Genomic DNA, 25,632 nt, shown 5'->3' with positions numbered 1-25,632 from the left:
ATCGTATCATGTAGCTTGGGCTAATTCTGGGAATACACTATACAATTTTGTTAGATTTTCTGTTAGATTTAAGGCAGACTGAGGCTGTTTCTGAACGATCCGCTGAGCGGATTGTTCAGAAACAGCCTTATCAGTCTGCAGACAGACTGTACACACGCACTACTGTCGCTGGAACGCCCGCCCAGCGGGATGGTCTGACGGACCTGTCCCCTGTAGTACAGCGTGTTTACGAGGCTTTACCTGCCAGATAGATAATTTCCAACATGTTGGAAATTGTCTAACCATCCACCTACCTAGAAATTAGGCATTGTTCTACTCAGCAGGAGATAAACAGAAGACCATGCACCAGATATGATGACCAGTCTCTACAGAAAATAATCTAATTACAGTAAAGGCCCATACACGTCGGATTTCTGCGAACGACTGGTCGTTTGAACGTCCCGTCCCGTCGTTCGCCCGCTAAATCGGGCGTGTGTACAGACTGTCGTTTCTTATCAAGCGAACGACAGTCTGTACACACGCCCGATTTAGCAGGCGAACGACGGGACGTTCAAAAGACCCGTCCGCGGAAATCAGACGTGTGTATGGGCCTTAAATCTAACAGAAGATCTAAAGGGGCCCATACACCTAATGATTTTCCCGCCGATATACAGCAAATCACTGTGATCGAATCTGCTGTGAAATCTTTGCGCAAACGCTGACAGAACGATCGATTTCCGTCCGGAATCAATCGTTCCCGTCGATGCGTTCGTGCGGAAGATTTCGATTGGGAGTGAGTCAATAGCGGCGTTCGAATGACCGACGCTAGCGGCAATAAATTACCTGCTCCGCCCGGCGCGTCTTCTGATCTCCGCTGTCCCTTCTCCGTGCGCGGCTCCTCCAGCTTCACTGAACTTCCTGTCCCGGCAGGAAGTTTAAACAGTAGAGCACCCTCTACTGTTTAAACTTTTCCGGAAGGAAGTTCAGTGAAGCTGGAGGAGCCGCGCACGGAGAAGGGACAGCGGAGACCAGAAGACACGCGCCGGCCGGAGCAGGTAATGTATAGCTGGCGGGGGGAGGGGGGGGGGCAGTGGCAGCTTCATAGACTGTGATCGGTTTCATGCTGAAATCTATTCACAACCTGTTTACAGTAAAGGCAGCCATACGATCCCTCTCTGATCAGATTCAATCAGAGAGGGATCTATCTGTTGGTCGGATCTGATGGCAAATCGACCAGTGTATGGCTACCTTTACAGAAAAATCTAACAGAAAATTGTATGGCGTATTTCCAGCATAAAGGTTTAAGGGCCCGTTTCCACTAGGAGCGGTGCGATGCGGATACATAGCCGCATCGCACCGCGGGTGTGCTGAAACTCATGCACGCCAGTGGAAGAGTTTCCACTGCGTGCATGTTGTGCGGTGCGATCTGAAAATCTGCAGCATGCTGCAGATTATCGCACGGCCGCATCTGCCCGCAGCCGCGTCCCATCTCCTCAATTCACTTCCGCATCTGGAGATGCGGAAGTGATGCGATGCGGCTAGGTAGCTGCATTCGCATCACTAGTGGACACGGGCCCTTAGCGGAATGAAACCCAGCATTTCTTCTTTGCTCTAATAGATTTACAGCATATTCTATACAGCCAGCACTTTTTAATTTTTTTATTTTACTAGAACAGCATTTAAAGGGTTACACACAGGTTAGAAGTTCCCTGCCAGCAAAACTGGAGGCATCCTAAGTTGTAGATAATGTTGTCTTGTGTTTAATTGTATCAGTTAGGAATGTGAACAAACCCTTCTCACACTGCCGGGTCCCCTGAAGAAAGTCAGACAATTTAGAAAGCATTTCTGCTCGTTGGAACATGAATAAAACAGTTATAAATAAAATGCAAAGTCCGCTTTCAGAGCAACTAATACTTATGCACAAAAGCAAATATGCTAACCGTATGGCATATAAAAAGTAGGAAAACGTGTTTTTATTGAATATCAGGTCAGGGTTTTATACCGCTTTAAGGTATAAGACAATGGGTAAAGGGAAGCGGTGTATGGGTGGTAGAAATAATGGTTGGTGGGCAAAGTGTCCTAGGTAGGAGAGCAGGGCCGCCTTCAGGGCATCACAGGGAAGACTGCTTTATGGGGCCTTAGTGAATCTGGGGCCCAGCAAACAGTGCCATACATGGGCTGCCCATTAAAGTGATAAGAGGTGCCGGGAGGCTGATCCTGGCGTTACCTTAGTTAGTAATTAAAGTAAATCTGTGACAAATGGGAGAAAAGGACTTTTACTTACCTGGGCCTCCTTCCAGTCCCCTGTAGTCCATCAGCTCCCTCCATTTCCTTCCGGTCCGATCCGTTGTGCTCCTGTGAAGACCACACAATCCAGCTGGGTTGCGGGGCACTAGCTGGGAGCGTACTGTGCAAAAGCAGTTGCTGTTTTAATGAACTGAACATACGCAGAACGCTCCCAGGCATGGGAGTGCATGAAAAGCGGTCACAGGGACATTAGTGTGTTCAGGCCTTCAAAGATTGTGATTTTCCATGTGGGGGGCACATGAGATTGAGGGGATGCAGGGCTGGTTCTCTCATGAGGCAAGGTGAAACATTCGCATCAGGCGGCAGAGATTAAAGGGGCAGCACTTGTGTACTGTGTTTACACTAAGAGCACGCAGTCAGAGTAGGAAGAGAACGAGACTCAGACTCACAACCAGCTAGTGTGCTATTGTGTTGAGCTGCAGCATGTCATGTGAGAACATTGTCGGGGTGCTGTGCGATTGTTCCAAATCGGGTGGGGGTGAGGGGCGCATCCTCACATGTTTGACTCGGGTAACAAAAAGTCTAAAACCGGCCTAGGGGGGCCCAGTAGGTTTGCCCAGTATGGGGCCCACAAATTTATGATGGCGGCCCTATAGGAGAGTATAATTTCCTGAAGAAGTGAGATTTCAGAGTAATGGTTCATACACACTTGAGATAAAAGTCTTTGGAAAAGGCAAGATCACAGACCAATTTTACCCCCTTCCATGTAGTATGAGAGCCATACTCTACACAGTCTATTCTATGGAGCTGCACTCCCCATCAGATAAAATCTTTGCAGGATGCTGCACACAAAGATGCCCGTACACACTCAAAAGATCATTATCTGCAAAAGATCTGTTCCTGCAAAAGATCTGTTCCTGCAAAATGTATTCATAGTCTGATATCTGCAGATCCTCATACACACATTGTTTAACAGACAATCATCTGCAGATCATCTGTAGATCAGATCCACCAGGATGGATTTTCAGATCTGCAGATGATTGCCAGATATGCAGATGAAGTCTGTTAAACAAGGTGTGTATGAGGATCTGCAGATCTCCTAGACTATGAATGCATTTTGCAGGAATGGATCTTTTGTAGGAACAGATCTTTTGCAGTTAATGATCTTTTGAGTGTGTACGGGCATCTTTGTGTGCAGCATCTTGCAAAGATTTTATCTGATAAGGAGTGCAGCTCCATAGAATAGACTGTGTAGAGTATGGCTCTCATACTACATGGAATGGGGTAAAATTGGTCTGTGATCTTTCATTTTCCAAAGACTTTTATCTCAAGTGTGTATGAAGCATATGTGTGGGTGAGTGGAGGATGTGTTGAGGGTGTGTTCCAGAGGAGTGGAGAGGATCGAGAGAAGTCCTTGTAAGCGGGAGGGAGAAGAGGTGATCGGGGAAGAAGACAGGATGATATTGTTAGTAAAGCGGAGATTGCGTGTAGGATGATATCTGGAAATAAGTTGATGTATTTACATAGGAAGGAGCTATGTTGTGGAGAGGTTTGTAGGCGAGAGTAAGGATTTTAAACTGTATCCTTTGCGTAACTGGCAGCCAGTGAAGGGACTGACAGAGGGGGATTGGGCTGGAGAAGCTGGAGGAGAGGTGGATGAGTCGAGTTCATGTTATTACTGACTGCAGCTTGATATTTCAGTTATTTTGATGGAATCTGGTGACAAATGATGGGTTCAAGTGTATCGCCCCCCCCCCCCCCCGGCTCTGTTTTCCCGCTCGTGTTGCTGTTACATAATCCTCTTGTTATCGTACCAGCATGTTGTGCTCTAGGCTGTCAGGGTAATGACAGGACTCTTCAAGCAGGCTTGTCCACTTGAGCATAGTGCCTCCTAGATTACACATCCTGTGCTTTCATATCTGCTTATCTGTAGTACTGTATATCCTGATCGGCTTCTGGCAGTCAGATAAAGTAGCACTCCATGCACAGAGGTAGGTTAAAGTATTACATAATGGCACTAACCATTACATCATTTTAGTGTTAGTGAATCTTCTGTAATGAGTGACAGGCATTTGTAGTCAATTTAATCCACCGATAGACTGGTTAGAGCTGTTAAGCTGTGTACTTGTAGTCCCCAATTTATGTACAACCCACTGATATGAAGGGCTTGAAAATGTGACCTTTTGATTCGGTGACCAGAGGGGGAAAAAAAATTTCAAAAAGTTTCCTGCTCACTGCACACAGCTAATGGGTTTTGAAAACCGCTAGCCCTTGTAATCCTATGGCAGTGTTCTCACTGCCGCGATCGCAGTGTTTTGCAGTTAACCACAAGCGCGTTACATGCAGCGTTTTGCCGGTGATTCTGGAGCAATCGCGATTAGCATGTATGGAACGCTAATTGCGATCGCTCCCAAAACGCTACTTCATCCAGTGATTTTTATTTTTCGCGTTTAATGCCGAAAAATCACTCCCGTTTGCGATTCTAAGTGTGAAAGCGGCCTTAATGTTTGATACCCAAAACAATTGTTCTTGGAAGTTTTGAGCAGCAGTTTTCCACAGACCTTTGTACTGTGGAGAGGGGTGTGGTCATGTGAGCTGTGCCACACTGTGGGAACTTCCTTTTGAAGTTTTGGAGTATATACCATTAGGTGTTTGTCAATAGAAGATGAGAAAATATCACCTTTGAGAAAGAGTGAATTGGATTGGGTCCAATTGAGTCTTAAAATTTGAATATAAATTGGTGGTTCTATTTTATCCAAACTGCTTTTTGCGGGTCTTCTTAGCACTAAGACTGGTATGTTACAGGCAAGTGACAACGTGCTGTAAGGTAATGTTGCTTGACTGCTGGTCATTGTCTGACAGCCCCTTGTGTGAGTGATGAAATCTTGTCAGCCCTGCCCCCACATCCTCTGAAAATCCACACTTGTTCAAATGCATTGTATAATGGTAGTCAGAAGCCCAGTTCTAACCCCACTTGTGTTCTCGGGGTAGGAGAAGTTGTCGCTAAAAACAAAACCGAAAACCACTGTATTATTTTCAGAATAAATTGATGAACTAGATGAGAAAAAGTGTGCTTACAATTCTCCGGTTACCTGAGAGGGTAATGTACGCAGAATGGGTTGGGGGAATGGGACCCAGCACCACTTGGACTTGTGGAACTCCTTAAAGGGACACTGTAGGGGGGGGGGAATGAGTTGAAGTTACCCGGGGCTTCTAATGGTCCCCCACAGACATCCTGTGCCCGTGCAGCCAGTCACCGATGCTCCGGCCCGCCTCCGGTTCACTTCTGGAATTTCAGACTTTAAAGTCTGAAAACCACTGCGCCTGCATTGCCATGTCCTCACTCCCGCTGATGGCACCAGGAGTGTACTGCACAGGCCCAGTATGGTCTGTGCCTGCGCTCCTGGTGACATCAGCGGAAGCGAGGACACGGCAACGCAGGCGCAGTGGTTTACAGACTTTAAAGTCGGAAATTCCAGAAGTGAACAGGAATATGGGCTGGAGCATCGGTGAGTGGCTGCACGGGTACAGGATGTCTGTGGGGGACCATTAGAAGCCCCGGGTAACTTCAACTCATTTTCCCCCAAACCCCCCCCCAGTATCCCTTTAACCACTTGCCGACTGCTCCACGCCACTTGGCGTGAGCAGTGCGGCAGCCCCAGGACCACTCCATGCCCATTGGCGTGAACTGTCCTCTATGGGGCTAGCAGGGGATCGCCTGCACGCGCATCTCCTGCTCGGGGGGGCGGAGCTCCACCCCGCCTTCAGTCTCCGTGCGGCGATCGCCGCTCGACACTGCTGTCCCCCTGGAGGACAAGAGAGCGATCGGCTCTCATAGGCAGAAGCCTATGACAGCCGATCGTGTGATTGGCCAGCAGGAGGGAGGGAGGGAAAGTAAAAAAATAAATATTAAAGTTTATTGAAAAATAACAAACATAAATATGTATTAAAAATAAATAAATAAACAATGTGCGGACTATCAGACCCCACCAACAGAGAGCTCTGTTGGTGGGGAGAAAAGGAGGGGGGAATCACTTGTGAGCTGAGTTGTACGGTCCTGCAGCTTTGCCGTAAAGCTGCAGTGGCCCAATTAAGTAAAAATAGCCTGGTCACTGGGGGGGAGGGGGGGGGGGTTAACACCACAGTCCTAGTTGCTCTCCTGGGAAAGAGCTTGTTAAAAGCACTCCTTTCCATGCTCAAAAATCTGCTATATTTGGGCATCCTTCCCACTTTAGTAAGGTGCCAGTTGATACTCTTGCCACATCTATGTAATATGAGACACTACCTCAGGTATCTAAAGTACCATATATTTGCTGAGTTTACAATACAGTATTAGCAAGTCTATGTAGTAGAAGGGTAAAGTGAAGCTTGTACAGTTACCACTAAACAGATGTGGTGCAATGTTTTAACCTGGAGCATATAAAGTTCTGCTTGTTGTGGCCCTGGACCTCCACAGTGCTGCTGTATTACATGGAGGTCTGGGACTAGGAGAAAATGATCATGTGACCGCCCTTTGGATTCAAGGTTTTGTTTTTGTTTGTTTTTTTAGAAACCAAATCTGTTCCGTGAAAAAATCTTTAGTATAACCCACAGGACATACTAGTTTTTCTGCTTTACACCTAGAGTGGAGTTCCATACATGGAAACTGTAAGAAGTGTCTTTCTCAGCCAAATGTGAAAAACTTTCCCTTTTTTATGCTGCATAGGACTCGTGTATATGTGTGTGTGTATGTATGTACAGTATGTATGGCTTGGGATAGACCAGGCTTGAATGCACAATATTTGAGTATATTTCATGGTAATTTCCTGGAGAGATAACAGCCTGCATACCCCAGGCAGCTTCCTAGGATAGACCTGTCAGACTCGGCCAGTTACATAAATGATAATATCCAGATGGTCTCCAGAGCCTTATGGCCTCCCGTGATGTAACGGTTCTCGCTTAAGCCAGTTCTCATTATTCACACTGCTGGTCTGTCAGTTTGCCTAAACACTAAGTCATGTGGCAGACAGGTGAGCTTCAGAGTAAATACTTTATAGGCATTGCTACTACGTAGGATTAAGCAGACGTGCTGTGGATTCCCTGCTCTGCACAGATTGTGTAATGTCAGCAGTTGACGTACATCTGACTGTGCAATCTTATAGCCGGATAGAATGTGCTTAGTAATCATGTGAGGAATAATGCCTGGCAATGGGGCATCACCAGTTACTGCCAGCGCTTCACACACAGGGCTTCTGTTGCTAAGCGTCCACTCAGTGAATTCACAGCCATTCATAAGTTCTTGTCTCCTGAGCAGAAGGCAAGGCTAATCGCTGCAGATATTAGACTTGGTTTCCTCTTCTTTCCTGCACAGTATGATGGGAATGTAGACAACACATTTAGTTAACTATTACTATAACCAAATAAATAAACCATGTTTTAATTGGTGCATAAAAAGGCCGTGGCCATTTTTATTGGTTTCAAATAAATTATTTAAAGAGGTCCAAAATAACTTTATTAAAACTTCATAAATAATTAATAAATAACCAAACACTCCAGGATAGGTCCACCATTACAGTTCAGACCCCCAATTAGTACATTTTATTAAACCGCAGGACCCCTTCACTTAACCAATAAAGTTTAGACCACGACGAAAGTGCTTGACCACGACGAATCTCTTCTTCATGGGAGGGTGGGTGGGGAGCTTGTCCCGTCCACGCTGGAACACAAGGCAGAAAACGACTGCACAAGCCCTTCTTATATATCCTTAAAACCCTTCTGATTGGCTGATGCAACATAGTTTAAGGCCTAGCAACACCTGGCAGAGTCTACCTTCTACCTATAGCGACCAATCATAGCTATGCCTACGTTCTTTTCCCTCACTACCTGAGAGAAAATAGACAGCCAATCAGGGGGTTAGTTACCTCAGCCATAGAGGCTATACTAGATACCTCACAGCAATGCCTAATGTAAACTGTCACATCTCACCTTTTAACCCTTAAACCTCATGGTTGTCACAGTCCCATGATGGGCCTGCTCTATATATTCGGCCCTGTACATGGGAATGTAGACAACACATTTAGTTAACTATTACTATAACCAAATAAATAAACCATGTTTTAATTGGTGCATAAAAAGGCCGTGGCCATCTTTATTGGTTTCAAATAAATTATTTAAAGAGGTCCAAAATAACTTTATTAAAACTTCATAAATAATTAATAAATAACCAAACACTCCAGGATAGGTCCACCATTACAGTTCAGACCCCCAATTAGTACATTTTATTAAACCGCAGGACCCCACCCGACAGGCTAACAGCCTGTCCCACCACCCACAGCCCTTTCTATGCACCATTGTAAACCACAATTGAAAATATCAATACCAACGTCACTCAAATGTACTAAGTCCTGTCTGTATAGACCCTGGGTATCACCCTCCAAGTCGAAATGGCGGAAAGAAAATCCGCCGATGGAAGGCAAAAATTTCTCCAGCTTGTGGTTCAGTCGTCTCCTTACCTTGTCAAACGGGAGAAGATCAGGAGACAAAGACCAAGCCAAACGAGTGACCATTTCCGAAAATACTATAATTGTGCTAGGAGAGAGAAGGTGGAAGGCCCTGAGATCATCTCTCATTTGGAAATAAAGATCCAGGGATTTCATTTTTCCAAGATCATTGCCCCCTAAATGAACCACTAAAACCTTAGGGGTAGGGAACTTACTTAACATTTCAGTTAAAACTTCATTCAAATGATGCCAACGCATCCCCCTTACTCCATTCCAATGTACAGTATACATGTTAGGATCCAGATTCAGGTTCTCAGTATAGCATCGCCTGAAGGCCCTTTTTTGCGCCCAAAATATATAAGAATGTCCTATAATCCAAATGTCATTCTTTTGACCTGAAAAATAAAGCAGAATTAAGGGCGAATGTATAACTTGAATGTATTTGATTTCCATCTCCCCAATCGTTTGATCACTGACTCGTTTAAACCTAGTCTCGCTGCTTCAGTGGCTGCCCCAATTCTGAAGGAATGCGAGGTGAATTTAAAACTTCCAAGACCTGCGTGCTTCACGCACTTCTGTAATACTGAAGAAAACTGAAAATTAGTTAGTGCTGAGCCATCTGCATGACACAGCAAAGCTCCTGCCTTAGAGCCTCTCACCTGTAAAAAGCAGGATAAATTATTCAAAGGACATAAATGATTGCCGGGCCATGCATTAAGCTCAAGCCACTCACCTTTCCCCAACTGGTCCGTTTTAGATTTCTGAATGAAGATTGCTAATTTTGATTGTGCTAAGATCACATGCTTGTATTGCACGCCTCCTGAATCTGTCTTGTTCTCTGCAATGATTTCGGATACCCGCAAAGCAGCAAAGAACATAAGGCAAAAGGCACATTTAAATAAACTGGATTCAAAAGCTGAAGAGCAAATGAGAGTGGTAGCTTCCCATAAAGCGGACAAAACATTAATGGTTATTGGCTGCCTATTGTCAGGTGTGTGTGTAACTTTTCTATGTCCTTTTAACAACTGCCTTACCGAAAAGAAAGAGTTGCAGGCCGGCAGCCCACCTAGTTTCAGAAAAAAGGAAATTCCTGCCAGAGACTTAGAAATATGTGAATAAGATACACCTTTTTGGATGGCACTTGCTGCAAACTGAATAATCATGTCCTCCGAACACGCCCACTCCGAGCGGCCCAAGCAATTGGTAAAATTAACCCAATCCCGCCATGCAAGCGAATATGCCTGCCATGTTGACTTGGAAACGGACTGCTGGATTCTGGCGCAGACTAATTCCATAGCAGATCCCACAGGAAAGGCGGAACAAATTCTCCCACCAGCTCTGCCGATGGTGCCAAGGATCGGAATCTTGTCATCTGGAATCGTGACAAAGAGTCAGCGATGTCATTGTTAATACCGGGAACATAACTAGCCTTTATCCAGACATTAAATTTTAAAGCGTAAAGGACAAACAATCGCAAAAGTTTTACCACTAATGGAGATTTTGAGGACATGCAGTTTACAGCAAATACCACCCCTCTATTGTCTGTCTGCACCACTATCTTTTTTCCTTCAAATTGGGCTCCCCAGATAAATAAAGCTGCCAAAACTGGAAAAAGTTCTAGAAGAACTATATTGCCTGTCACCTCCTTTTGACACCAGGATGACGGCTACCGGGCATTGAACCATTTTCCTTGCAGGAAAGCCCCGCAGCCAATGCTGCCTGAGGCATCCGTAAAAAACTCCAGATCGGTGTTATTCACAAATTCATCCTGCCAGATAGAACGGCCATTATAAGTGTTTAAAAATTCTGCCCAAACTAACAAATCTTCTTTTAACTCGGCAGACATTCTAATATGTGATCGAGGTGATTTAAGGCCTCTAGAAGCCCTTGACAATCTTTTTGAGAAAACCCTGCCCATGGGCATAATTCTAGTAGTAAAAGCTAAACATCCTAGTAAGGACTGCATTTCTTGGAGCAATACTTTCTTTCTCCTCAGGAAAGTAAAAATTAGTGTCTGCAGTTTATTAATTTTTTCTACTGGTAAGCAGAATTCCATAAGGGTGGTATCAATTGTTATACCTAAAAATTCAATGGTGGTACAAGGGTAAACTGTTTTTTCGTTTGCCAGAGGGATGTTAAAATGTTCGCAAATCACTAAAAAAGTTCGTAATAAATTGTGACAAATGGGAGAATCCCCAGGACCCATGAATAAGAAGTCATCTAAATAATGGATCAGACTGATTTGACCTGAAATTGCTTGAACTACCCACTCAAGAAACGTTGAGAAGCTCTCGAAATAGCTGCAAGATAGAGAGCATCCCATAGGTAAACACTTGTCGAAGTAAAATCTATCCTCAAACTGGAAACCCAGTGAGTTAAATGATTCCGGATGAATAGGCAATAGTCTGAAAGCAGACTTAATGTCTGCTTTTGCTAACAATGCTTGTTTACCACATGAGCGAAGCAATTTCAAAGCATCATCGAATGATGCGTAAGAAACTGAGGTCAAATCATTACTAATCTCATCATTCAATGAGCTTCCTAAAGGGAATGACAAGTGGTGTATCATTCTATATTCCCCGTGTTCCTTCTTAGGGACTATACCTAGTGGCGACAAACGGAAGTTTTCAAAAGGAGGTGACAGGAATGGACCCGCTACCCTTCCAGCTGCTACCTCTTTTGCAATTTTGTCTCTTACTACATCCCTATGAAGTGAAATTGATTTTAAGTTTTTTACCTTGACACAACCTGGACCTGAAAATATTGGCAGTTTAAAACCATCCCTAAAACCTTCAATTAGTGTTTGAGCTTTCGCTTTGTCTGGATACATTTGAAGCCATGGGAGCATGTTTGTGAGCCTCACTGGCGTAACTATTTTTAAGAAAAAGCTCCTTGGCGGAGGATTGAGATGTATTAGCTTTCTTAAAACATTTAGAAACAGGATGAGACCCGCCGCAGAATCCACATTCGTGCCTGTATTTGCACGTGCCAGGCCACTTGCATTGCGACTCATTAAAGGCAAAGCATAGACCGCGTTTAAGGCTATTCGTACCCGTGGTAGAAGGTTGTCTAAATGATGAAACTTTTTGTGGCATCATTAGGTTTAGCCAGAGCTCGGCGTCCTTTGTACCCCAGCCAGCCTCTGGATAAACCGATAGCTTTTGCCTAAACGCCTCATCGTAATCAAACCACGCGAGACCGCCAAATGATTTATAAGCTCCCAAAATGGAGTTTAGGTACAGAAACATTTGCTGACATTTTTCAGGAGATCGTTCACCAATGACACTAGCATAGATGCAGAAAGCCTGCAACCAATTGGTGAACGATCTGGCCACGGGTCTCCGCCGATCTTCCTCCGATTTTTCATCCTTTTTCTCCTGTTTTACATGTGGTAATAAAGAAAGAATATCCACGTATTCACCTTTCCACATTTTTTCTTTTACTGCCATGGACAGGTGAAACCCCAATGGAGAGAGCTTGACTGGTAATGCTTCTTTATAAGCAGTCTCAGGCACCCCTGGGCTGCCAGTGGGCAGAACCCCTGAGGCCTGAGTAGCAGTGTGAAAACTAGGAGACAATGTATTCAATCCAACAGAGGGAGGGGGAGGTGGGGGGGGCGGGACAGCTGCCCGTGTTGCCTCCCCATTATCCCAAACCCTGCTAGCAGAAACATTAGCATCATGAGGCTGAAGTGCAGACAACAATGCAGATAATAAGGCATTAACAGAAGGGGCATACATACCATCCCTGGGAATAGCGAGCGCTGGTTGGGATCCCACAGTGGGAATGCTGGATGCAGGGGGGTTGCTGTAGGGCCCTCCGGCATGGAGCTGCACAGCACAGCCGGCAGCAGCAGGAACTGGAATCACCCGTTGCCCGGGCAACCCAGTAACTGCACCGCCAAACTGCGCACGCTCACTCCCACCACCAGACAGGGCACCCACAGATGCTGGAGGCTCCGGGCGGACTGTTCCTGCAGGCTGGGAAGGAAACAGAGAGGCCGCTTCGTTGGTCGGCGGAAAGAGCCGACTGGCATCGCTGCTGCTGGCTGCGCCCCCGGTTGGGGCAGAAAAGGCCGCTCCTCCGCCCCACTGAGTGAACCCCAGGAAGCTCTCATTGGTCGGCGTGAGGAGCCGACCTACGTCACCACCGCTGGCCACGCCCCCGGCTGGGGCTGACATCGCCGCTCCGTTTCGCTGTGAGAGCCCAGGATCGCTCTCATTGGTCGCTCTGCCTGGATCGGGGGCAGGCCACGCCTCCGGATGCACCCGATAGGTCGCTCCGGCGACCGACACAAGCTCCGCCTCCTCCATAGCGCGGTTGGTCGGCGCTGCTGAGATGTTGGATGGCCCCGCCTCCAAACCCAGCTGATTGGCCGGATTCAAAACTTCGGGCGGGCGGGCCTCGATCAGCGGGGGGGACTCCGGAGCCGATGCGGACGGCACACCCAGCTCTCCACGGTCACATTGACGGGGGTTCAGTTGTGCAGGACATGGAGCAGCCGGGCTGGTCGCACACGAACTCCACGCAGGGCGGGCTTCATTGGAACTCTTCGCCGCCGCTGCCGCCGAACTAGCCGATGATGACCCAGGCCGGACATGTGCTGCACTACTCCCCGACTTCCTTCCGGACTTGCTTGAGGCTGCCGGGGACTTCTCCTTCCGTCCTCTTGACGCGCCGGCTTCAGGAGAGTAGGTGCGCCTGGCCTTCTTCTGCCTCTTCGCTGGCAACACAGCAGGTACCGTGCCACTTCTTCCCTCCGCTCTCTCTGCTTCGGCCAGCTGCAGGCACCGCGTCAGCAGCTCCAAGCCTCCTGGCTCTTCGGCTCGGGCAGCCAACAGCCTTGATATATCCATTGTGGTGGACAGCTCTGTATTACAGCTCAGTACAAGCTCTGTATTACAGCTCCTGAGCTTGTCCCGTCCACGCTGGAACACAAGGCAGAAAACGACTGCACAAGCCCTTCTTATATATCCTTAAAACCCTCCTGATTGGCTGATGCAACATAGTTTAAGGCCTAGCAACACCTGGCAGAGTCTACCTTCTACCTATAGCGACCAATCATAGCTATGCCTACGTTCTTTTCCCTCACTACCTGAGAGAAAATAGACAGCCAATCAGGGGGTTAGTTACCTCAGCCATAGAGGCTATACTAGATACCTCACAGCAATGCCTAATGTAAACTGTCACATCTCACCTTTTAACCCTTAAACCTCATGGTTGTCACAGTCCCATGATGGGCCTGCTCAGGGGCGCCGCGAGGCATAAAGCGAACCAAGCGGTCGCTTGGGGCCTCACAATCTTAGGGGCCTCGGCGGCTCCGTGACGTCGGCGTGACGTCACTTTTTCCCCGCAGCCCCGCCGGGCTGGCAGAGCAGAGCAGGGCTACAGGAAGATGGCCGCCGCCGAAGCCCTGCTCTGGAGACTATGTCTCCAGTACAGGGCTTCGGGTGGCCATCTTCCCGACCCGTAGCCCTGCATGAATCAGCGCGGGAGATTGGAGGAGGAAGCCAGGGAGGGAGCTCCGTGGGAACTGCGCGCCTGAGAAGCCGGCCGGGAGAGGAGACCAGGGAGAGAAGACTTCTGCCAGTGCCAGCCTGCCAGGTGAGTAAATTCTTTTCTTTTTGCAGCCGCAGCCCTAATTGCGAATTTGCTGATGTGGCCCTAATTGCGATTGATTTCTGCTGAACTGTGCCCTAAATGCGTTTGATATCTGCTGAAAATGTGGCCCTAATTGCGATTGATTTCTGCTGAACTGTGCCCTAAATGCGTTTGATATCTGCTGAAAATGTGGCCCTAATTGCGATTGATTTCTGCTGAACTGTGCCCTAAATGCGTTTGATATCTGCTGAAAATGTGGCCCTAATTGCGATTGATTTCTGCTGAACTGTGCCCTAAATGCGTTTGATATCTGCTGAAAATGTGGCCCTAATTGCGATTGATTTCTGCTGAACTGTGCCCTAAATGCGTTTGATATCTGCTGAAAATGTGGCCCTAATTGCGATTGATTTCTGCTGAACTGCGCCCTAAATGCGTTTGATATCTGCTGAAAATGTGGCCCTAATTGCGATTGATTTCTGCTGAACTGTGCCCTAAATGCGTTTGATATCTGCTGAAAATGTGGCCCTAATTGCGATTGATTTCTGCTGAACTGTGCCCTAAATGCGTTTGATATCTGCTGAAAATGTGGCCCTAATTGCGATTGATTTCTGCTGAACTGTGCCCTAAATGCGTTTGATATCTGCTGAAAATGTGGCCCTAATTGCGATTGATTTCTGCTGAACTGCGCCCTAAATGCGTTTGATATGTGCTGAAAATGTGGCCCTAATTGCGATTGATTTCTGCTGAACTGTGCCCTAAATGCGTTTGATATCTGCTGAAAATGTGGCCCTAATTGCGATTGATTTCTGCTGAACTGTGCCCTAAATGCGTTTGATATCTGCTGAAAATGTGGCCCTAATTGCGATTGATTTCTGCTGAACTGTGCCCTAAATGCGTTTGATATCTGCTGAAAATGTGGCCCTAATTGCGATTGATTTCTGCTGAACTGTGCCCTAAATGCGTTTGATATCTGCTGAAAATGTGGCCCTAATTGCGATTGATTTCTGCTGAACTGTGCCCTAAATGCGTTTGATATCTGCTGAAAATGTGGCCCTAATTGCGATTGATTTCTGCTGAACTGTGCCCTAAATGCGTTTGATATCTGCTGAAAATGTGGCCCTAATTGCGATTGATTTCTGCTGAACTGTGCCCTAAATGCGTTTGATATCTGCTGAAAATGTGGCCCTAATTGCGTTTGATTTCTGCTGAACTCTGCCCTAATTGCGTTTGATTTCTGCTGAAAATGTGCCCTAATTGCGTTTGATTTCGGCTGAAAATGTGCCCTAATTGCGTTTGATTTCTGCTGAAAATGTGCCCTAATTGCGTTTGATTTCTGCTGAAATGTGGCCCAAATTGCGTTTTTATTTTCTGGTGTCTGGGGTAACTGTTGCTGCATTTATTATTTAATGGTCATAGTTGGCTATATTTGCTGTGCTACGGTTAAGCTTCGCCCATACAATGTCATGGCCGCGCCAATCTTTCGGCGCGCTACGCGCGCCTCAATCACCCCAACATCCATTTTTTTCCCGCAAACAGCCCCGCCCCAATCCGCCCTCCTGCTCCACCCACATGTCATGGCCACGCCCACTTATGCGGGATAGCCACACCCATTTTTCGCCGCGGCGCGCTTCGCGCGCCGCAGGATAGGGCCTCTTGCTACAGTCCGCTTGGGGCCACAAAAACCTTAGCTGCACCCCTGGGCCTGCTCTATATATTCGGCCCTGTACATTCTCCAGTGGCAAGAGGGCTAGCCTGCAACAACATACTGACTTGTTTTGCAAAAGAAAATCCTGCATTGGAGAGCCTAAACTGAAGCTAGGAAGCAAAGTTTTAAACTCTAGTAATTACAAAAGTATCTGATTTTCTGTTTGGACATGCACATTGATTTTAAGGGTTCAATTGATTGAAAAATTTGTCAAACAGGTTGGAAAGTTATCGATTTTTTTGCTCCATGCATTACATAGATGTGGAAACTTCGCTTGAGTGCTTCCTCCACCCACTTGCCCCATCCCACCACTGGCCATATCCATCTATAAAAAACAGACTTTTACCAATTACTCAATTTTTCAGTATATTTTCGTATCCTCTTTATCAAATCTGTTGGAGTGTAGCTGGATTTAGTGTGGCTATTTCTCTTTCGGTCCCTGTTTTTACTACACGAGGCTGTCAGTGGTTCCTCCACACACCAATATACATCACAACTGACAGCCAAATTTAATCTATGGGCTGGCTTCCATCTAATGCAGGATCTCAAACTCAGTTGGCTGCAAATGACCAAGTTGAGGGCCAACACTGATATTTTAATTTAAATTTTTTTTTTCTTTTATGAATCTTTGTTGCTTTTTTTACTCAAACCGGTTCCGGATGGCAGTGATTGAAATCTACGCCCTGTTTGGCAGCCATTATACCTGCTGCCTCGCGGTCTTGTCACCTCCGCTGTTAGTTCTTCTTTATAATCATTGCAGCCTGCTCGTTCTGCTGTCCTAATATTGGGAGAGGAGTATAAATTATCGCTCAGACGGCACTCTCGGATTGCAGGTATAGGTGACCTGCGGCCAAAAGGGATAGTCCAAAAGTGGGCAGCAGCCAGAGATTGCATGCATATACCGCTCAATGCCGGGGCGCTGGTAGGTTGTGTGTGAGGCTTCGCTCGGCTGCTCCAGCATAAGATCCTGGATGGATGGCTCTCTGTGTCTTGTACACATGTTTCTTGTATTATCTAGCTGCTGCTCTCAGTATCAGGTGAGACTATTCCTTTTGGCCACAGGCCACTTGTACCCGCCCTCCGTGAACGCTGTACTTTTTGTCTTTTTCTTGTTGGGCTGCTTGTAATGCGCGTTCTGCAAGCATTAACTTGTGCATGTCTCCAAACATGGGGGGGAAAAAGGGCAGCACTCACGGAGTGTGACTATAGGTGACCTGTGGGCACAAGGAGTAGTCTTGCCTGATGAAGTAGGCTTTATAGAGCATTCAGATATCTTGTGCAGCCATCCCTGATCTAATGCTGGAACAGCATAACCAAGCCTCACCCTACCTGCTCATTCCTTTGTGTCCTCACCCTGTTCCGCCCCTGCGGCCCCCCAGGATGTCAGACTGAAGCCTCTGGCTGGCAGGAGAGGGCAGAGCAAAAGTGTGGCCTTGCACATGCTCTGGGAAGAGGGTAAAGGCCTGGCTGTGTTTAGCACTGCATTGTAAAGACTATGGCAAAGGGCAGGAGTGGGTGGGGCAAGCGTGTGGTAGAGCGTGGCTACCCTCACCGCTCTTAATTGTGAAGTGTGAGAGCGGGCGGAGTGACCCTACGGCCAAGCATAATGTAAGTTCTGCGGGACCCTTGTGGGCCACATTTTATGGAACTGCGGGCCGGAGATCGATGTCTGTGATCTAATGCATTTTTATTTATTTTTTAACCTCGGGCACCACTCATATTTTCTGTTTCCCTATGCGAACACGCATGTCTGGAAACCTGCACACAGGAAAAAGCGAGTTTAGGTGGAAATGGGGGGCCAAGTCCTAAGCCTGCATTGACATGATTTTTTTTCTTTTGTTTTTGTTTTCTCTGAAGGCCCTTTCGTCGGGTAGATGGAAATGGAGATCTGAAATGGGACAGAATTACTAAGCTGGAGAAGGGACAAGTCTACAAACAGGTATGTACACCATGAGAGCGATCTGATTGAGACCCTATACTGGTCTGCCACAGATCATGTCATATTACAAGCAATACTTTGGTGAACTTGTGTTAGATGCTGAATGGCATAATTACGTGCAATTTTGTACAGTGTGAAATTGGACCAATAAACACAATAGCTGATTTTTATTTGTCCAGTTACAAGCTGTCAATTTGTGACCATCGTTTGTGTCTCTTGTCTGTCTCCCGTCTATTAGGATTCGTAATTTTTTTTTTTTTTTTTTTTTTTTTTTTTTTTAACAAAAACACTTGTGTATTTTCAATGCAAGTGTTTGCACATGAAAATTGAGCTTTTTTTTTTTTTTTTTTTTTTTTTTCCTCCAATCACAATCCTGCACCACTTTTTGAGTTACTTCAATGGAAGGTATGGGAAAATCGCAACGCCCTTGGAAAAGCTATTTTGTAAGCGTTTTTTTCATAATAAATAGCATTCAAGATATTCAGTTTCAGATCAGAGAGTTCACTTCCTGCTTGTCTGCAAACAGAAAAGTTTAAATCACAAAACAAAAACACTTACAAAAAACGTAAATCGCTCAAATGTAGGTAAAACTGCTTCAAAAAGCACTTTCAAAAGTGCTCAGCGCTTGCAATTCATAATGTAAACTAAGCCTCACTCTCTGTGTGCTTGAAGGCATCTCTTTTTTGCAATTCCTGTTGACTGGCCAGGCTGGCCCGCAGGGTGAGTTTTGATGAATACGAGAAGATTGATCTGTGGTGTTGACAAACCAGTCCTTCCACCAGAAGGCAAACATACCTGCTTCCCATATATGCTGCTTACATAACAAGACATCACTGAACCACAGCTACAATCAGAAATCCCACAATATCTCAGTAGCCTGACAGGAGATGGACCATGAGACTGCACTAATTCCTTATGCAAGATTGAAGTATTGCATTATATGCAACCTAAAATTGGGCCAATCTGAGCCTACAGGAAGTGTATTTCATTGTCCCAATTCCAAGCTACAGGCAATCTGCTTCAATGCATCTGAGCAGCTTAAAGAGAGACTGAAGCCTTCTAAAAATGTTCTTTTTGACATTTATCGTCAGCAGTATAAGCATAGCTAAAACGCTGCATTCCCGCAGCAGAACAATGTAATTAACCCCCCCCCCCCCCCACAAAAAAAATCCCCGGGACAAAAGTCAGGGATCACTTCCTGGTAGAGGCAGAGCTTTGCTGTACCTCTGCCTCTAATACAGTCACTCCCTGCTGATCGCAGCCTCTCCCCGCCCCTCTGTCGTCTTTCACTGAGAGGGGTGGGGATTGACTCTAATGGAGGCTACGTTCTGCCTCCGTGGGCAGCAAAATTCACGTCCTGGAAGATCGTGGAATTTTGCCCCGGTATGCCCCGGGGGTTTAATTACATCTCAGATGGAATGCAGTGTGACAGTGTCAGTTTGACACAAACTGCCATCGCTTACAGACAACCCCCTCCCCACCTGCCCGCCCCCCGCTATAACCCGCCACCAACCTCCACCACCACGGCTGCCACACAGATGCTACACATCAGTTGTGCATTAAATAAAGTTCCTGATGTTTTGGTTGTATGCAGTCCACTGTCAATAAATACACCAGCAAGGAACGGAAGGTGCACATGCTGTGTTTTTTTTTTTTTTTTTTTTCCTTGTACAGTTGGTTTAATCACATCGTTCTGCCGTGGGAATGCAGCATTTTAGCTATGCTCATATTGCTGAAGATAAATGTTAAATAAAAACAGGCTTTTTGCAAGGCTTCAGACACTCTGTTTAAAGGACCACTATTGCGAAAAAAAAGTAGGCAGTTATCTGACAGAACTGACAGGTTTTGGGCCAGTCTATCTCTTCATAGGGGATCCTCAGGGTTTTCTTTTTCCAACAGCATTTCCTGAACAGCGGTTGCAAAGTCTAGCTGACTAACTAGTGTGCAAGTGATTAGGGAGGCCGGCTGGTATCTTACTATTTGAGCAGTTAAACTGCTGTTCAGGAAATGCTGTTGAAAACCAAGAAAACCCGTAGAATTCCCGATGAGGAGATGGACTGGCCCAATACCTGTCATTTTTCCATGGTGGAGACCTCCTATCAAATGGCCTTTGGACAGTTGGAGCTGTCTTGGTACACTTGGGGATACACATTTGCTGTACATGAATTTCATTGGGTATATTGTTGGGTACATTGGTTCCAGCGAATTCTCTGGGGGCGGGATCGAAGGGTGTACATATGTTTACTGGGGACATGGAGTTGTGGACTTGGCATTCTTGCTGTAATTCCATGGTACATAAAATTTCTTGAGTAAAGTATAGCATGTCTGTTTATCTGCAGTCTCTTCCATAAGACTTTTGAAGGATTTTCTTCCCCTCACTTTAGACAAGACAGAACATTTATATTGTGCTTTTCTCTTGGCGGACTGAAAGCGCCAGAGCAGCAGCCACTAGGGTGTGCTTAGTAAGCAGTAGCAGTGTTAGTGTCTTGCCCAATGACGTCTTACTGAATAGGTGCTGGCTTACTGAACAGGAAAAACCGAGATTCGAACCCTGAGGCAGAGCCCTTAAAGCAGATCCGAGATGAAAAACTAACTATAACAAGTAACTTGTCGAGATCTTACCTTAAGTTTAGATAATTTACACAGCAAATCTAGCTGCAATCGACAGTATATGATTACTTCTTCCTGTGATACGACAGCAGCCATGTTTTGCTTGTGATCATTGCGCAGGCAAGTTGCTCTGCATCTCCCCCTCTCAGCCTGTGAAAACATTACTCCCCTCTCCTCCTCTGAATTTTCTGGCTAGTAACCTCCTGCTCCCCCCAGACTGAGCTCCCATAAGCCCTTGCTACATGGGTCTCAGAGTGCCTTGGCACTGGAGGAGCTGTGGGTGAGGCTTGTTTCGTTTATAGGGAAATTAAGTATTAAAACTAATAAGGTATTTGGCTTGAGGAATGCCATATATACCATATGTAAGAAACACAATTATGCAATGAGTTAAAGTTGATCTCGGATCCACTTTAACAAGTACACTACCCAGCCACTGTAGAATGGGAGTGTAGTTGGATAGCACAGAGAAAGATCTCTGCAAACCAATGTAAAGGAATCTGGTGCAGATGCCCAAATCAGATTCTTTTCACTTTGAGCAGCTGATTTGCTGTTGCACCACTTTAGCTTGTACTTCACTTGCGCTGGATTTGATATATTTTTCACACTGACTAGATGTGGATATTTGTTTTGCATCACCCCTTCATTGTTGCCTTGCAGCATGGAAAGGGAATTGCCAAACTGGTTAGGGAAGTGTACATTACAGTCAAGTGGTTTTTTGTTGTTTTTTTTTTGCTTAGGGTGACTACTTCCCATCCTTTCTTTGCAATTCTGAGTTCTACCACAAAGTTTGGTCACTTTCTCAACGGATGCTTAAAAAAACCTTGTATATTATTAGAGCAATAAACCCTAAACAGACTACTTTACAGGTTAAACTGTTTCAGGCATTTAATGACACATAAGTGCAAACTGTCACATCCCCAGCAGTCACATCTTGGCTAAAGGTTATGATGTGACAGCTGTTTTGGCAGCAGTGTGAGTGTGCAGAGCTTTACAGGGAGTCTGGCTTCCTGGCCTCTGACAGCGCCTCCTCTCAGCATCCTAACCCGCTATGAAAGGCTTCGCTCTGTATACGTGGCTGGGCTGTCGTACTCCCTGGAACTCCTCAATGTATTACAGGATGCCCTTTCAGAAAGCCTGGCGACAGCCCAGACCATCATAATAACCTTTTCCCGACGGTGTTTTGCTTAGTGTGAACACCTCTTATATGTATATAGGAAATGGACTGTGGGGGCGAGGGAAGCATTGTTTGGATATATTAAGCTTAGGAAGCTCTTGGAAGAGGAAATGCATTAACTTCGGGCTATTTTCATAAGCAGTTACTGTTGGCAACAATAAATAACAGAATGATGTGAATGTACGCAGGCAGTCGGCTGAGTAAGATATCAGTAGCTAGTGACGTCCCTTCCCAGCAATAGAACTCTGGAGATCACAGACCCTGGATATTGTCCAGAGGAGCCTGCTGCCCCATATATTCTGCTGCTCTTGTTTTTCCTCTGTCAGGACAGTCAGTCCAAGGATTACGGCTGGAAGGATTAGAAGCAGATGAATTGCTGCTTGTCTTCTGCTGCTGACACAACCACAGTCAGGAATGGAACTGTTTACCAGAGCTTTACAGCCTCGGCTCCGCTACAAGAATGGTCTTCACACCCATTCAGGAGAATGTGTAATCGGAGCTCCTGCAGAAATCTAGGCAAATAGAAAGAGAAATTCTGCACTGAGAACTTTAATTCTAGCAAAAAGGAAACAAAGTCTGAAATGGAGGGTACATCCATTTTATTGGGGAACGCTATCATAAGGTCATTATATTATAGAAAGTACCGAAACAGGAACATAATACTGTTGATCTTTATAACCGGTATTATAATGGGTAGCATTTAATACAGGTGTCATAAGGGGGTGGGCACAAACAGTCTAGATAACAGCTGTGCTGTTGGTTAAAAAGTTTGAGACTGGGCCTACTCATAGTGCCTGACTTTGAAAATGTCCATTATTTCCTTAAATCTGTCTGCTTTTGGCTACCATGGCAAATTCCATACTTCTCATGACAGGTGCACTTTACAGCAGCCGTGTCGTCCCATACAAGTCGTTATACACTCTCCTGCTGAATTCCTTTAATAGACATGAGGTTCAGAGCCCAGTCAAGTCCCAGAAGATTGCCGAGCTCTGACTAGAATACCAAAGCGAGCACCTCCAGCCTTCTGGCATGGTTGGATTATAATCATTTCAGTGATCTTTGGGTCCTGACGGGCCTGTTTTTGATAAAGCAGTGGGTCAGGTTTGGCTTTTTGCGTCAGTCATTTGAAGCATGAAAGTACATAAATTACATTTACTACTTATGAAAAAAGGACTGATGTTCATTCAGCTCAAACCTGTTGACAAAACATTAAGGAACATGGAGCGGTGCTGGTGGGGGAGCCTGGAGCTCATAGGGCCCTGCTATTTATATAGTGAATGCTCTGTGTTTGGAGCTCTTATGGCTCAGGGAAAGCTGCACTCTCCCCCTCCATCTGTGCAGAGCAATGTATTTACCGAGGCGTTACTAGGATCCAAAGAGATCTAGGGCACTTTGTGCACTTTAGCCAGAAAATGTGTGTGGCCATGCACCAGAATGTGGGTGTGGTCATGGGTGGAGCCAAATTTATCATGAACTGAACAGCCGTCTAAGTAGGCCTGCCCAGCACTGTTGGATGAAGCCCCCTCTCTATTAATACAATAAACAAAAATGCAGCATATTACATAAATGGGCAGGCACTTGAGGACTGCAGTGGAAAACCCCCCTAAGAGACCAGAGCAATTTTAACTAAATGGGCCACTGCAGGCCCGTACAACTCAGCACACAAGTGACCCCCCCCCCTTTCTCCCCACCAACAGAGCTCTCTGTTGGTGGGGTCTGATCGCCCCCCCCCCCCCCCCCGACATTTATTTGTTGTTCTTTGTTTATTTTTTTATAAAAAATGTGCTGCTTTTTAAAAATATTTCTAAATCCCTCCCCCCACCAGCCAATCAGGGCGGTCTTTAAGTAGCTTAACTAGACATAGTGCGCAGGCAAGGCTGGCTTTCTGCTGGGTGGGCTGGCCTACCGCTAGGTTATCTGGCAGTTACCCCATAGCATTCCCTGACCTTCTAATGGACCCCTCCCATAATCCCACGGGCCTCCCATTCAGGCACAACTCCCAGCATGCCTCCATAGAAGAACCACAGCTTCCTGCATGCCCACATAGGCACCCAACATACCTCCGATTAATACCCCACAGCTCCCAGCATGCCCGCCATTGATACAACACAGCTGACTCTGCCTAAGGCAGTGACCTGCAAACTTGGCTCTCCAGCTGTTTAGGAACTAAAAGTCCCACAATGCATTGCGGGAGTCTGACAGCCACAGTCATAATTCATAAAGGCAAATGTATGTTGTGGGACATGTAAATCCTTAAAGGGGTTCTTTCACGAAAAAAGTAGGCAGTTAAAAAATGTGACAGTTTTTGGGCCAGTCCATCTTTTTAAGGGGGATTCTCAGGGCTTTCTTTGTTTTCAACAGCATTTCCTGAACAACAGTTTAACTGCCAAAATGGCAAGATACCAGCCGGCCTCCCTAATCACTTGCACACTATTATGTCAGTTACATTTTGCAACTGTTGTTCAGGAAATGCTGTTGAAAACAAAGAAAGCCCTGAGAATCCCCCTTTAAAAGATGGACTGGCCCAAAACCTGTCATCTGTCACATTTTTCTAACTGCCTACTTTTTTCGCGAAAGAACTCCTTTAACAGATGGAGAGCCAAGTTTGCAGATCACTGGCCTAGGGGACATCTGGGGGCCCCAGAATAGATCCGGGGCACCTGCCACTGATCTTTGGGGCTAGCAATGTCACTGCTTTTTACTGCAGCCACCTTTTACTTTCTGAGTGAATACTGGTTGACTGATTTCTGTAACAATGGTTTATGTATTATAAGGGCTCCCACAAAGGCCTAAACGGCGTGACAAAGGCACCATTTAGCCACCCAATTGCTGGGATAAAGTGCTTTCTCTTTGCAAAATGATGCAACCAAATAGGAGTGTTTGCTTCAATCGCTGACACACTTGTGGTTACAGTGCAGCTACTACCCAATAAATAAACACTGCATTTCACTTCCAGAGATGGCTGCTGCCTGATGAGATGTACATGTGAGGGATCCCCACAAGTGCTGGACCTGTGAGCTAAACATCTTGGGGCCAATAGCAAAATTATAAGCAAAGTTTGTGCCTCTGCCCCTTACATACAAATTTTAGGTAACAACCAGGACAAGCCAGATGTACCCCCTCCCAATGGTAATAGCCAGGACCCCCACATTGGTAGCCAGGTGTCGCCCCAACCCCCTGCAAATAGGAGCAGCTGAACAGCAGTTGTGTACTTGCTGTCCTATTGGCCTTTTTATGTGAAGGAGTCCTAAGAACTGTCAGTGGAGTTGGTGGCTGCAGTTACTCTGTAGGAATCGTGTAGCCTGTATGGAAAAGCAGAGGATGGATGAACAAAACATTAAGCCTCAGTAAGCCTGCGTGTTGCTGTCAGATGACCCCGAGCACTGTGCTGACTCACAGCTTTGCTGCGACTTGCAGCGCATCCAGTCAGGCTGCATAATAAACTCTGTAAACAAAGGGTTACTGCTAAAGCTAGGTGCATGTCGGCGAACACGTATGTCCCGTTCTGCACAAACACTGTGTGTCGGGCAGTCCAGTTACTCATCTCTGAATAATGGGCCGTGTATCCACTAACTGAAATAGCTGACTCAGCGCCCCCCCCCCCCCCCCCCCCCCCCCCCGGAAAAAAAAATTAAAGTGAATATAAAACCGCATGCATAGATGCAATTTTTACACATTTCAGCATGGCTGTTCCCACTTCAATATCGTTTTTGTTACAGTGCATGCTTATGAGTTATTCATAGATGGCTTTGGAATGGTCACCTGGGTGATAGACTGTGGGGCAAATTCTTAAAAAAAAGACATGCAAGTCCTTTTTCTCCTAAATGTTTTTCACCTGCCTTTCAGCTCAGAAGCAAGAAATAAAACACTTAAAACCTCTTCAGGACGGTTACTTCAA

The 25,632-nt window shown here is 46.0% G+C and overlaps 1 protein-coding gene across 1 annotated transcript in view; it reads left to right on the top strand.

Moving 5' to 3' along the window:
- Positions 1-25,632, top strand: part of LOC137527604 (5'-nucleotidase domain-containing protein 2-like) — a 118,247-nt gene that overhangs the window by 81,775 nt on the left and 10,840 nt on the right. Inside the window, exon 10 of the mRNA XM_068248231.1 lies at positions 17,869-17,950. Within this exon, the coding sequence (XP_068104332.1) occupies positions 17,869-17,950 (82 nt within the window). The remainder of the gene's footprint in view (positions 1-17,868; positions 17,951-25,632) is intronic.

This window comes from Hyperolius riggenbachi, chromosome 8, assembly GCF_040937935.1.
Source record: "Hyperolius riggenbachi isolate aHypRig1 chromosome 8, aHypRig1.pri, whole genome shotgun sequence".
Classification (NCBI taxonomy): domain Eukaryota; kingdom Metazoa; phylum Chordata; class Amphibia; order Anura; family Hyperoliidae; genus Hyperolius; species Hyperolius riggenbachi.
The sequence above is the reverse complement of the archived record's forward strand: the minus strand, read 5'-3'. Positions and strand labels throughout refer to the sequence as shown.